At 53.3% G+C, this 14,171-nt stretch overlaps 3 protein-coding genes across 3 annotated transcripts; 2 read left to right on the forward strand and 1 right to left on the reverse strand.

The window, feature by feature from the left end:
• Nucleotides 1-6,764: 6,764 nt before the first annotated feature.
• PHYSODRAFT_323288 (hypothetical protein) lies at nt 6,765-8,111 on the forward strand (the record flags this gene model as incomplete). The annotated part of the gene is made up of 4 exons (XM_009518810.1): nt 6,765-6,980; nt 7,059-7,315; nt 7,750-7,969; nt 8,025-8,111. 4 exons carry the CDS (start codon nt 6,765-6,767, stop codon nt 8,109-8,111), a joined length of 780 nt encoding a protein of 259 aa, XP_009517105.1.
• Nucleotides 8,112-8,169: 58 nt separating this feature from the next.
• Nucleotides 8,170-9,222, reverse strand: PHYSODRAFT_294819 (hypothetical protein; the record flags this gene model as incomplete). The annotated part of the gene is made up of 1 exon (XM_009518811.1): nt 8,170-9,222. The coding sequence occupies one exon, from the start codon at nt 9,220-9,222 to the stop codon at nt 8,170-8,172; it is 1,053 nt and encodes a 350-aa protein (XP_009517106.1).
• Nucleotides 9,223-11,023: 1,801 nt separating this feature from the next.
• PHYSODRAFT_284516 (hypothetical protein) lies at nt 11,024-13,415 on the forward strand. The gene has a single exon (XM_009518812.1). It carries the CDS (start codon nt 11,775-11,777, stop codon nt 12,813-12,815), a length of 1,041 nt encoding a protein of 346 aa, XP_009517107.1. The 5' UTR covers nt 11,024-11,774; the 3' UTR covers nt 12,816-13,415.
• Nucleotides 13,416-14,171: the final 756 nt, after the last annotated feature.

Below are 14,171 nucleotides of genomic sequence, written 5' to 3' on the forward strand. Positions count from 1 at the left end.
TCGTTGGGCACGACAATACGGGGAGGATCCTCGGGCTCGACCCTATAGTGGAGCAAACCGTCAGCCCACTCATAGCGGTGCAGCCTTGCACGTTGTCGGGGCGTGAGCCACTCGGCCTTGGCTTCCGAGCCAGCGGCCAAGAACCGCACAAGAGGTCCGAGACTGGCATCGTCTCGGTACCTCAGCCTGATGTGATCATACAGATCCGTCGTGACCGACTAATATGAGCAAGCTCGTAGTCGGGTCGGCGCGACAGCGCGTCGGCAAGCACGTTCAACTTGCCCGGCTTGTACTCGACACGGAAGTTGTATTCCGCGAAGAATGACAGCCAACGCGCCATCCGCTGTGAGAGATGCGGCGTGTTGGCGGCAGTCCGCAAGGACGCGTGGTCTGTATAAACGACAAAGGGCGTCGAGCCCAGGAGGTTCACTCGGAACTTGACAAGAGCGTACTTCATGGCAAGTAGCTCCTTGTCGTGGACTGGATAGTTCCGTTCGGCTGCCTTGAGCTGCCTGGACTGGAACGAGATGACCCGTTCGCGGCCTTCATCGTCGGCCTGCAATAGCGCACAGCCAATTGCGTAGTCAGACGCATCACAGACTACGCTGAAAGGCTTCGTCTCGTCCGGCAATGCCAGGGCTGGCGCGCGCTGTAAGCTCACTTTGATGTCGTTAAAAGCATCTTGATGGCGACGCTCCCAGCGCCAGTCGACATCCTTCTTCAGGAGATCCGACAAGGGCCGTGCGAGCTCGGCGTAGCCTGCACTATACTTGTGCAGGTAGTTGGCGAGGCCCAACCACTGTCGTAGGTCCTTCTGCGACCGAGGTGGCGACCAAGCCGCGATGGTTTTCACCTTCTCCGGGTCCGCCCAGACCCCGGCGCTGCTGACGAAGCAGCCCAGGACCTTGATCTCCTCAGCTGCGAACACACACTTGTCGATGTTGGCGTACAGCTTGTTCGCCCGCATGACTTCGAACACACGTCGAAGGTGCTGGAGATGCAGCTCCATGGCCGTCTGGCCTGCCTCGGCACGGCTGTGGACGAAGATGTCGTCAGAGTACGTCTGTGTGAACGCACGTAAAGGTCGGAACAGTTGTGTGGCCAAGCGATTGAACGTTGCCGGGGCGTTAGAAAGCCCCTGAGGAATGACCAGCCACTCCCAGAGCATACCGCTCGGCGTGCTCACAGCCGTGAGTGGGATGTCGCTCTCGCGCATCAGGATCTGGTAGTATCCGTCCACCAGGTCCAGCGCGCTATACAGCGTGCAGCCGGCCATGTTGTTGAGCAACACGTCCTTGCGCGGGATCGGTGTCTGCGAGCGCTTCCAGCGCCTCCCGCATCAGTTATGGTCTGAGTGACCTCCTGTGGAACTATGTTACCCACATCGGAAGCGCCTGCAGTGCCTTCCTCATCAGTTACGGTCTGAGTGACCTCGCGTGGAACTTGGTTACCCACGCCAACGCCAGCGGCGCCTTCTCCAGCAGCCCTTGCTGCCTGCGGTACTTCGTTACCCGCGTGTGGACCTACGTTACCCACCTGGTAGGTGCTGTCCGGCACCTCCACTCTCAGGCCCTGTCCGGCCCGGTCGGAGTCGTCGTCAGTCTCGACGGACCCCAAGAACTCATTAGACGCTGCTGCGCCCTGGCGGCCCTCGCGGGCGCCCCCGCTGATGCCAGAGGTGGGAACATGACTCACCAAAGCTCTGTCAGAGCGTGGGGGACGGCTGGCCCCGATGGTCTTGCCGCGCCAGTCGATCCAAGGCTCGTGTTTCTCCAGCCACGGCATGCCAAGGATCAAGTCGTACTTGTCCATGTCTAGGACCAAGAACGGCTGCGCGCTGTCGAAGTCCTCGAACTTGACAGTGAGGTCCATGTGGACCCGAGGTACTTCTACCACCGTACCGTCGACCAGTCTTACCGAGACCAGCCCGTTGCCTTTGCTGCCTCGTAGCGCATCGGCGTACTTGTCGCGATTGCGTGCGACAGTCTGGCGGCGCGCAAAGTTCTTGGACGCCCCAGAGCCGATCAAGATTCTCAAGGGATGATCGTATCCCGGTACACTCGCGTGCACCACAAGCAGCCCACCGCTGCCCTTCTCCGCTTCGAGAGTACAGAGACTCTCAGGGGCTAAGTCCCCATGGCGTGCGCCACCCGCACGCCCCTCATGAAGACTTAGTGTTTCCCCAGTATCCCGTCCCTACTGGTGTCCGGCGTTCCCCTGGTTCCTGGGGCGCGGCTTCTGCCAGCGACCCCTAGAGCCAAAGGGCTTCGAAGAGAACTTCTTCTTCAGTCCTCCCACGGGACAAGCACGTTTCATGTGCCCAAGCTTGCCACAGCCGTAGCAACGAATGTCGCTCTGCTCGGCCATGCCCAGATCCATGGGAACCGGCCCGTTGATCGCTCAATTGCCGGAGTTACCATTCGGCGCACCGCCAGAGGCAGAGTTGCTCTGCCATACCGTGGCGGGGGTACGAGCCTGCTTGTGGCTGTACTCCTCCTGGAGGGCGATCTGAATCGCCTCCTCCATAGTGTTTGCTTGCGCACGGAACAGTTGCGTGCGGGCAGGACCGACACGCAGACCGTCCATGAACACGGTCACCTTGATGTGTCCAGGCAGGGGGTTCCCCACCAAAGAGGCAGTGAGCACTCGCATCTCCTGGATGTACTCATGCAGCTCGCACCTTCCTTGTTTGCAGGCGAGGAAGCGCGAACGCTGGCCGTACTCGTAGTTCGCCGGAAGAAACGCGGCCCGCAGCTGCTCGCACAGCTGGGACCATGATGCGAAGCATCCAGCCGTCGTCGCTTCGCGCGTATACGCCCAACTCTTAGCGCGACCACTAAGGTTGGAGAGCGCAAAGGCGACACGGAGTCGCTCGTCCGAGACGAGAGCCGCGTCCATCGAGCTCAACCTCTCGAACCCAGAAGTGAAGGTTTTCTCCTTCCTTCCCTTCGAAGGGGTGAACCTTCAGCCGCAGGGGCTTCGGTTGCACCGGCTTCGGCGCGGCCGCAGTGGCCTGCAGCCCTTGAACGTGGGCAATGAGCCCTCGCTCGTAGATGTCGAACGCGTTGATACGCTCAACCTGCTCAGCCGGCGTCGCCGCCGCTAAGCTACGCAGGGCATCTGTCCCAAAGATGCCTGCCATCTTACGAACGGACTCGTACTGCGAGTCGTTCAGATGGGGAAACTCCGTACGATCCATCTTGGCTCACTCGATGAGACCACAGATGATTCAGGTAGTCCAATCTACCCGCGTAGGCGTAGGATTGACTACAAGTGCTACCAAGTGTGACGGGGCACACAGCACTTCTTAACAGAGGAAGCACGAGTATACAAACTCCAAGTGAACAGCCGTTCACGTGTCCCTGGTCTGAAGGGGACGACTTGACTTGAAAAGCGGTAGATCTAAGACTGAATGTATTTATAGGTTGGTACAGATTTGGCCTGCATACAAATCCTAAGTTCCCTATAGTTTGTGTCATACAAAATGTATCTGTTGGCTCTGAGGCCACTTGGGTCACTATCCAGGGGAGTGACCGATGTAGCCATCCCTGAATAGTGACAGGGTCACTATTCCATGTAACCCCGTTACACAAGGCATCCGAGTGAGGGCAACCAGGACTTTGTCGAGATGCTGCCACATCGTAAGCGAAAAATCACATTGTAACCTTGAGGTAGCCATAGTGTAACTTACGTAACTTTGGCAGCATTGCATACTCAAAACATAACCTCACCATTGAATCTAAGCATTACAACTGCTGTACCTGCTTCCATGAACTTACATGTACTTCATTCTTGTACACTGGACTGTCCTTGTACCTCTCTTTTTGTTTGTATCCCTGGTGTAACCTACAATTTAACAAGGTTGTTCGAAATAATTTAATCGAATTGCCTGTAGTCGCCTGGGGCTTGTGTTGTTGCTGGGTCATGGCTGTATCGGAGATTGGGAATTGCATCTCTGCCACTCACTGGAAACCCTCACTAGGCTTACAGTATACTTGGCATTTTTCTGCTTTTAACGTATTCCAAAAATATATCATTATGAGTATTGTGGCTTTCAACTATTTTGCCGCCCGATTTGACGTGTTATCTCGGAGTCCGATTTATATAAAATGGAGCTCCTACATGATCGGTTCGTCCAATTTAGCTATATCTGACCTGAGTTAGTAGCATAAGGCTCAGAGGGGAGGCATTCCAAGTGGGTCATACCTCCTCACCTCTCATGACGCATTAGAACTGCAAGACATTGGAGAAAGTAGTACACTGTATATAGCCACTTCGTAGCACTATGACCAGCTAAATCACCTGTGTGATCATCTACGGCCGCTACAACCTCGTGCCACGCCGATCTGAGAGGGCCCCAGACATGTTTTCGCGGCGGTCCCTTTTGCCGGCGAAAAGCGGTATTTCTGGCCCCTGCTTCGCAACTCGCAGCCCCCAGACGCAAATCGGGCCAGATATAGTTTGCTTCCCTCAGCCCCTCCTACTAAATCGGAGCCCTCCAGCAAATCGGGCCCGATATATCGGATCTTGGACCACCCGATTTCCCATGAAAGCCACAATACATTTGAGAAAGCTCAAGTTTCGACTGACCTCCAAAAAAACGTCGGAATGCAATGGATAACTCGTCTTAAAGAAGTTAAAAGGGGAATTTGCAATTCAGTCAGGTTATTGGGTGGGTATTTGCTATTCGGTCAGGCGTTTGCTAATCAGTCAGGACTTGTGAAAGTCAGAATCAGGAGAGCTCTCCGAGTCGTCCCGCACCAAAGACCTGTATTGGAGGCTGCCGTGGAGGCTGTGCAACAAAATCAGCAGCAGCAGGGTGAGACACAGAGACGGATAAGCGCACGCAGAACGCGTAGCAGTGTTGTGGTGGTCAGGGGCTCTGACGTGGCCCATCGCTAGTGTGCGGTGAGCTGAGAAACGCGAAGGCTTTCAAGGATCTAATGGTACGACGACATGATCAAGCCGGACAGCCACTTCATTTCTACAACCCAAAAGGAATGGGTACCATGACGGTCCGTCCGCGTGGTCAACAGGGAAAGCTACAGGTGAAAGAGTTTGTCAATATGTACTTGTATTGTAATATAGCGTAAAGAAACAAGAGAGTGAAATATGTTACAATTCCATCCGTCGTTACTGCTTAAGTTGTTGTCTTCTTTCGCAAGCCCGAATGTTGTGACCCCTCTCCTTACAACGTGAACAGACAATCGGCGAATCTTCGGGTACAACTTCTCCACGCCTGCGTACGCGTTTTGGCTTTTTTGGGCGTCCAGCCTTGCGATATGATTGAGGGCCTTCTGTCGTATCGTCCCCCAATGCCGACTCGATATCGATTGGGTTCATCAACCTGGCAAAGACGGATTGCAGACATCCATATCGGTAATACGGCGCGACCGATGCTAGCACCGACAAATGCTGGCTTTGGAGAGCGGCACAGCTCTGGGTGGGGTATCAGTACCCGTGCGTGCATGGACCGCAGGTGCAGTGGTTAGCGTCCAGGTTTACTACCCAGTACAAGCCATTCTTTCGAGCAACGTCAAATTTTCCATCTCCCTGTAACACCACAAGCCGTTCACGACCTGCTTTCTTGTTGGCGTTCAGTTTGGTCAAAACGGAGGGTATGATGTCCATCGCATCGTGACGGATGTATTTCTGTTGAAGCTCAAAGGGGAAGCGCCCAAAACAGGTCATCCCCAGGTCAGGTCACACTAGGTCACGCGTCAACTTAGCAGATGTATTCCTACACGAGGCGGTAATGCCTCTGTTTCCAGCGAGTACTAATACTAGCAGCAGTTTTGAAACTCACGGCATATTTGAGCTTTGGAGGGAACGTAACGTACGTGAAGTAAATTTTGAAACCAACGACAAGTATTTCGTTTGGATCGAACCAGAGCCAAAATCGTAACCAACGCGCCCCTATCCGTTTGGCTTCATTAGTGATTTACCACGCCTTCAATCGCAATGCAGCGCCGGCTACGCTCAACTCGGCAAAGACAGCAGCGTCAATCGCAACAGCAGGAGAACCCCAGGCAATCATCCGCAGTGAGAACGACAGCCTCGCGCCGCAGTACGCGTATCTCCCGGCAGGCAGCCTTAGGCGAGGGTATACATGCCCTCGTATGAGACCTGGATCAAATCAAGCCTAAAATCGTAATGTTTTTCTGCCTACATCCAGAGACGCCTGCGGTGGACATACCGAACCAACAACTCCAAGATTATGGAATGGCGACCCGTGTGGAAGAAAATCAGTCTGTGGCCCCACTCAATCGGAACCATACGCTGGCGCTTTTGCTAAATCCCATTACATCCGAGAGCGAATCTATCCCGGCCTTAGGGGCAAGGTCGGACGAAGATGCTATTGAAATAGCGGAGCAACTCTTCCGTGAAGAATACGAGTTCGGCTTTGGTACGACTTGGTTGGCAACGAAGGCGCGGATGGTGGAGTCGCGAGCGAGCAAGTCAATGGGGTCACATCCCTAGGTGATGGAGATGGTATCGTTGGCAGCGGTAGGTGTGGCGGCCGTCGCACAGGCTGGACTACTCGCTGGATTGGGGGTTACAAGTACACGCGTTCCAACAAAACCTGGGTCAAAGTCACGTACCGTTGCAGCGGATAGCGCTCCACAGAGTGTCCGGGAAGATGCGAGTTTCGGCTCGGGTTAGAATGCTACACCAACTTCGTTGAGCATACCTGTGGGCGTGGTGCTATTCAAAGCGACGAATCCACGGCAGGAACTGCTACCACTACTAATGTCACCGAGGCGATGAAGCGCGAGGTTGACCATCTGGCGGTGACAACCACTGCAACTCGAAGTGAAATATGGGAAGATGTTCGCTCTAAATTCTACCGTGATCAAGACGTAAACTGTTCTTACGTGGGTTTATCGAGGGACAAGGTCCTTCGTCGTGTGAACCGAGCGCGAGCAGAGGCGTTTGGGGGATCCGTGTACGGGCAGATCGAGTCTCCACCCTGGTCTCAGGTTCTGAATGACAGTCGGTGTCCAACGGATACAAGCTTTTGGCTTTTCCACTATTCATATTTTGACCGAGCCGCGAAGCAACGTGAGAGGCTTATTGGATGGGCGCACCCAGTCCTCCTGGACATGCTTAAGCAGAACAAGACGTCCATCTTCCTCGATGGCACTTTTCGCTGCGTCCCTCCCAAGTTTAAACAGTGCGTCGTGTTCACGGCCTATGATCGAGCTACGAAGGGGTACTATCCGGCCGCATTTGTCCTGTGCACTTCAAAGTACGAGATGTATTTCCATGCTATCCGACATGTGGTGGACGCGACAGACTACTCGATGAATCCAGAGTACGTGTACTCCGATTTTGAAGCTGGGATGATCGATCTATTCGCCAGCATTTCCCTGACGCGGCCCCGATCGGTTGTTTGTTTCATTTCAAACAGGCATGTCGACGGAAAATGAAGAAGTACAGAATCCCCGACAGAGAGTGCAAGATTGCCATGAAGACTGGTGTTTTGGACATGCTGGCGGTGATTCCCCAAGCGAAAGTGAAGAAACAAGGAATTACGTGGGTCAAGGGTAAGATTTCGTCGCTATGCGCTGCTAAGAACATTGCTCTTTCCGAACCGAAGTGGGGCCAATTTTGGCGTTATTTCCATCGCACATGGATTGTACGATTCCCGCCCAATCTGTGGAATGTCCAACCCTTTTCAAAAGAGTTGGTAAGTCGAACGAATAACCCTCTTGAGCGGTTCAATCGAGAACTCAACGCCGTCTTCAGAGGTTCGCACCCCAGTCTACCGGAGTTCGTATCGGGGATCAAAAAGCTGGCGCGCAAGTACGCTAACTTCAAGAATGACGTGGAATTCGGAAGAGCATCCGCTCCCAGACGCCCCCCGATTGCGTTACCCAAGGCAGTTGTGCTTCCTGATGATGACACGAGCTCGGACGAAGAGGTGAAAGTAGAAGATACGGATGATATTAGTGAACGAGAGTCCCAGGTATACCTTCGAAACAGTGATCGACGACTTGTTGCTCGGAACACCGATATGTTAGGCCCTCGTGGACTCACCAATGTCGGAGTGGTTCAAGCCGATGAGTGAAACCATCCGCAACGGTAAGAATATTTGCATGGTAGCTTAATAAACTGCATTTGTTTTAAAACCCATAATGTTCTGATAGGTTTTACGCTGAGTTGAATCTAATTCATCTTACCAAAGAACTTCTTGTTATTGAGCAGTGGCACATCCGGGTCATCCATGTTGGGCTGCTGCGAGACCAGCTCATTCAAGGCCACCTGGTATTTGCGTTTGGCAGATCGAATCCTGGCTTGTGCGAATTCCACGCTAGGCCCGTCGTCCATTGCTTCAGGGTCCGGATCAAACCGGAGCATTCCGCCAAATGCGGCGAATAAGTCTTCCATGCGGGAGGCGACTGCAACAAACCCTTCATGTGGTGTACCGGCACGGTCCTTGAATCGAGCGAGTTGAGCTGTAGCTTCAGCACTCTTCATGAAGGCGTTTAATACGCCAGTCATGTTTCCAGAATCGTATGCGATTTGAGCGAACACGCGCTGCTCCTTGATCACAGTCTCATGGTAGCCAGACCGCGCAGTTTTGAATCGGCTTAAGAACTTGTTTGCAACTTCGAGGTTCTGGTTGATGACGAAATCAGATTCAGCTGTCGCAGTATCCTCGTCAGTGCTGGTGTCGATTGCTAGATCTTGCTGAGTGTTCGTCACGTTTCGATCTTGGTCGTTTGTTGGTGACCCATAGGACTGGCGCTCGACGACTTCTTCGTGAAGAGTGCTCACCACAGCTTGACTCTCTTGAGGGTCGATTTCTTCGTGAAAAGTGCTCACCACAGCTTGACTCTCTTGAGGATCGATCGGCATCGGAGTGCTGACGTCGATTGCTAGTTCTTGCTGAGTGTTCGTCACGTTTCGATCTTGGTCGTTTGAACAGGACCCATAGGACTGGCGCTCGACGACTTCTTCGTAAGGAGTGCTCACCACTGCTTGACTATCATGAGGGTCGATCGGCATCGGAGAGACCGCTGATGTCTTCTCTGTAGTAGCGTTGCCCTTCACAACATCCGCCTCTGAAGGTTCGTTGCACCCCTTTCTCACAGGACGCGGTCCGTTCAATGCCTTGCCCGTAGCGGCTTTTCCCTTGCTCCGTCGCGGACGAGTCGTTCGCTCATCAAGAATGCCTGATACACTTCCCTTGAATTCGAGGTCGGGTGTTGCCGCCATGAGTTGTCTTCGCGTTGCAGAACGTAGTTTGAGCCACGCCCGTCTTAGCCGCAGCCCGCCCTTGCCCAGTAGTCACTTGCTGTCCCGACGACAACGCTCGTGAGGGGGCAATGAACCTCGCTCTTTAGCGTATTTCTTGGCGCGCTTGGTCCCCGCTGAAGCTGCAAATACCCAAAGCGCTGAATGCACCTTCATCCCAACTCGCCCTTGGACGAAGTGAAAGTACCGTCAGTGATACCACCTGCACTGGAAGCGCGCGAGCTAATAAAAATACTTTTCCAAACGATATGAGCAGACGTAGTACAAACAGCTTCATGAAGCTTTGTATCTACCAATAGATAAGAACAGGCACAGCGGAAATAGGGTCATCCACATCCAAGGCATAATTAGGCCATTAAAAACAGACAGGATAATTACGACTAACCTTATCGGCACTCAGGACGTGCTGGTATAATTCATCCTGGTCGGAGCCGTGCTGGTTACTTCCTCCTAGATCATACTTTCAATCCGTGCCATGCACCCTTTCATATACATCCACTTACAAATCCACGTAAGCGTCTGTTGGATTAGATGGCACCACTGCGTGCGGTGGGCACCTTCTTGGCAGCTAAGCTCGAATGGCATCACCTCTCGGACGAGTCGCGGCGATTAAGCACGCAACCCGCATGTTCCATTCCTTCCAGGGGGACTCGCGGCGATTAAGCACGCAACCCGCATGTTCCATTCCTTCCAGGGGGACTCGCGGCGATTAAGCTCGCAAATCATCTTCTTGGCTGTGATCATGGCCGCCAGCGGCGATTAAGCTATCGCCAGCATCTCTGCTGTATCGGCGGCGATTAAGCAGACGCCGGAATCTCCCTTGATGTCGATAGCGTGACGGCGATAACGCTAACGTCGGTGGTCTTCTTGTTTACCCGGGAAATATTGTTGTGTGCAATAGATCGGATGTCAAAATATTCTAGAATATGTCTCGCCCCATCACAATTGGGACACGACACCGAAGAATGGTGAACGCGAAAAATGCTCTCAGTTCCAATCTCGACAGCACACACGAGCGCACCCGAGCTATAGAGAAGAATATGAGCCGCACCCGCTTCTTTCAAGAATGCCGCGCCCTGAAGCCGCCGAATTCCTCTATCAATGGAAAAACGAAGCTACTACTGCGAAGATATATGTATCATCGTTTCCAGGCTGCAGACTATCCTGAGCAGTTAAGACTGTTTTTTTCTCGCGTCCGCGGGGAAATCTTGCCACGACGAGTGCACGAGTACTTCAACGACGGGACGGCGGCACCAGATCCTATGGCTCGCGTTTCCGAGGCATCCGTACCCACGACCCAATTTGCTGGAGCCCCTGACGTTGCTGATCCGGTAACGGCAGCTACCGTATCTACTGTTCCTACAAACGCGGGTGGCGATCCAGCAATTCAAGTTCCTGCTGTTAATGTTCCCGTGGCTGCCCATCTCCACGTTCCGGGGGGGGGGGGGGCTTGACCGCTGTTCTCGGGATTGTCCCGCGACCAATCGTCACCAAATGCCAGCATCGGCGACCATCTACCAGCTGTCCTTCATAATGTCCCGTGGGTCCCGACTTGTCCTAAAGTGACACACCCTCTATTAATAGTTTAACTAAATGAACCCACACGGGGAGGTTCATGACATCTATCCGCATATCTGAAGTGGCGGACTCGTCGACATGCCCCACAATACGAGAGGCGGCGCGCTACTAAGCCACAGAACGCGTGCGTACGCATGCAAGCTAAGGAGAAGACGCTTGTCGCGACGAGGAAGAAGGCGGGCCAAGGGTAGCAAGTCTTTGAAGGTGAGAAGCTCACTGTTGCACAGGGCCTCCGAAAATAGCATTGTCAATAACATTATTTCAGAAAATAACAATAAATTACGCATTTCGGCGGGTTCAGCCATCTACCGTGATAATTTATTGATGTGCTTTGTGATATTACATAATTTATGACAGTTACCCTTATATAATAATGTTAGCGTTTTACCAGTCATCTTCTCGCTTCCAGTCGTTCAGAAGAACTGGAATCACTGGTTGTCTGCGTTGCTAGTTGCAGCTCATTTGGCAGCGCTCACTTTTTAATTTTCACTTCTCAAGCCTCCAAGACCTCATCCAGCATGGTTCGCGCTATCCGCCCCCCCCCTCGCCCTATCTACACGAACTCCCAAGTCTCGGGGTTTTACTTCCGCCCGTGTCGGGACGAGAACGACGAGGTGATTCTCGAGTATTTCCGTTGCCGTTGCGGCACGGTTCGGAAGCAAAATCATAGGAACGGGTACTCCAACCTGATGCAACATAGCAGGCGGGAGCACCCTGGCTACGAGACCGTCATGCTCGACGCTACGACGGCGGAGACAGGCTCCCTCGTGAACTTCGTCCGCCACTCGGCGCTCAACCTCCACGGCTGGATGGTTTGGATTGTCATGTGCAACCTGCCACTCCCTTTTTGTGAGAGCCGAGAAGCTCGGCGGTACGTGTATGCATAAGGTCATTGTGTTTACATTACTACGGAAACTAACAACTATACTTTATGGATGTTATTCAGCTACTCCAGCCTGGACCCCATCTCGGAGGAAACGCTGCGGGCTGGCATGGACGGGGTCGTCGTCGCCGTCGAGCGTTCGATTGCGTCGGAGCTCCCAGCACGCTTCGGCATCATGCTCGACGGCTGGACACACGCATCTGAGCACTACATCGCCGTGTTCGCGTGCTATGAGGTAACCGGCTGTCCCAAGACAACGCTACTCAGCATGGCCCCGCTGCTGGACGCGCTGGACGACGATCTCTCCGCGCAGGGCCATCTCGAGTTTCTAGCGACCACGCTGCCGCGCGATTACGGCGTACAGCTTGCGCAGTGTCGCTTCCTCGTGGCTGACAACTGCGCCTTAAACCGGCGGCTGGCAACTCTTATGAGTGTGCCGCTTGTTGGTTGCGCAAGCCACCGCCTGAACCTTGCTGTTCAGGCGGACATGGCGTCGCATGAGGAGGACCTGGCTGTTGTGCAGGCGCTCATGATAAATTGCGTACTCTCACCCAATCTGCCAAACTACGGTAAGCGCCAATGTGTATGTGTGGTGTGTCAATATGTCTCTAACACATTTGTGTACTTTTGTAATTTTTTACAAAATAGGTTGAAAACGCCACTTCGGCCTGTCATTCGCCAGGACACGCGCTGGGGCTCTACGTTCGAGATGGTACGGCGCTACCTCCAGCTCCTCGAGTTTCTTGACGCCGAAGACGACGACCTCATGGACCTGCTGCCGCCGCTGGCGATGAACAAGCGACTGCGGGCATTGTACCAGGAGCTGTGCGACATCGAGTCGGTCTCGAAGGCCCTTCAAGGCCACGACGTCGACCTGCTGGACGCTCGCGAGTGGTTCGACGAGCTGATCGCTGTCAAGCCACAATATGGGCGCTACATTGGTAAGTTTATAACTGTTAAATTTGTGTTTAATATTTTCACTAACAATTGTATAATGGTTTTTATTTTGCAGGGCCTCGGGCCAACATTGTGCACAGCCCAGATTTTGAGGCTGGGTGTGTACGCGTTCTCCGCGGGAAGGCGCAGCGGCTGACGCGTGCTGAAAAGGCCGCTTTGCAGCCCTACGAAGCTGCCAGACCGGACGACGCGGCCGCGAGTGAAGTGGAGGAGGATCCAGCCGCGTCGTTCGTGGAGCGTCTTCGGAAGCGCCGGCGGCTTGCACAGGACCGTGTCAAGTATGAGCAGCTGAAGAGCATCCCACCCACGTCGAACGTGGTGGAACGCTTCTTCAGCATTGCTCGGGTGACGTTTGGTCACCAACGACACGGCCTGCTGCCACGCACGCTTGAGACGATTTTGTTTCTCCGCCAGAATCGGTCGTACTGGGATGCAACGACTGTGGACAATTTGAGCTAGATGATAAGCTAACTGGTGTCTTGTTAATAGACTTCATGCTTTTCATAATGGCATTATTTATTGTGGTGCGTTGGGGGCACTGCCATAATGTACTGTTGTATTGGTAGGAGCGTCAGGGGATAATTTATTCAGCAACGCCCAACCTACTAAATAAAAATGCCATATTCGGAGGCCCTGCTGTTGCATCGCTATATTCTGCGGCATCATGACGTGTGTTACTGTACTATTATATGATGCAGGCGCATGGCCAAGATAACGATGGATAGCAAAACCTGGTTGGAAGTATCGCTACAGGGCGCCTCCAGCCTAACGACGGCGACTGTGAGTGCCGTCGCTAGCTGCGGCTAATGCTGAATCGCAAGCACTGTCCCGTGTTGTACCTCGACTCAGACGAGGACTTCAACACGTACACCAAGCAGCTCCAGACGTGCGCGCTCGGCTCCTGACGCCCTGACGTCGAGGTTTGCTCGCTGCACTTAAGGTACTGTGATATTTACTACCGTAATCTAATAGTTCTAAGCGGACTAATTGATCAGTTGTATTCATTTGTTCTGTGTTGTTGGTCATGTAGAGCCTTCCTAAGCTGACGTAAAATATGCACTGATTGATTTCCCACTCTGAGCTTTGTACTTACAGTACTTGTTGTTGCCTGATGGACCGCATCTTCGTCTCAACTCGTAGCAGCTCTTACACGCTGACTGTTTCGAGTGCTTCGCAGGGACGTAGCCCCTGTGCTGATCACTGCTGCGGGAGTCTTTTGGTGCGTTTGGCTGTGTCTGGATTGTCATCTTCTTGCGCGGAGAGGGTTCTTCGGAGTAAGTTGGGAGCAGCTGCATCGGACTGAGCTGCTGGTGACACCTTCCGCTTTTTGGACCGATTTTCAAGGCGACAGCGGAGAGCATTGATGGACAGTGCCGACCCAGGTTTGATACGCTGAAATTCCTCGAAGATCATCCTCCATTTTTCAGGTGTATTTTTTTCAAACGAATCCGCATAACTTCGCAGGTGCTCCAGCACGATACGACGGATTACA

This window comes from Phytophthora sojae, assembly GCF_000149755.1.
Source record: "Phytophthora sojae unplaced genomic scaffold PHYSOscaffold_1, whole genome shotgun sequence".
Lineage (NCBI taxonomy): Eukaryota > Oomycota > Peronosporomycetes > Peronosporales > Peronosporaceae > Phytophthora > Phytophthora sojae.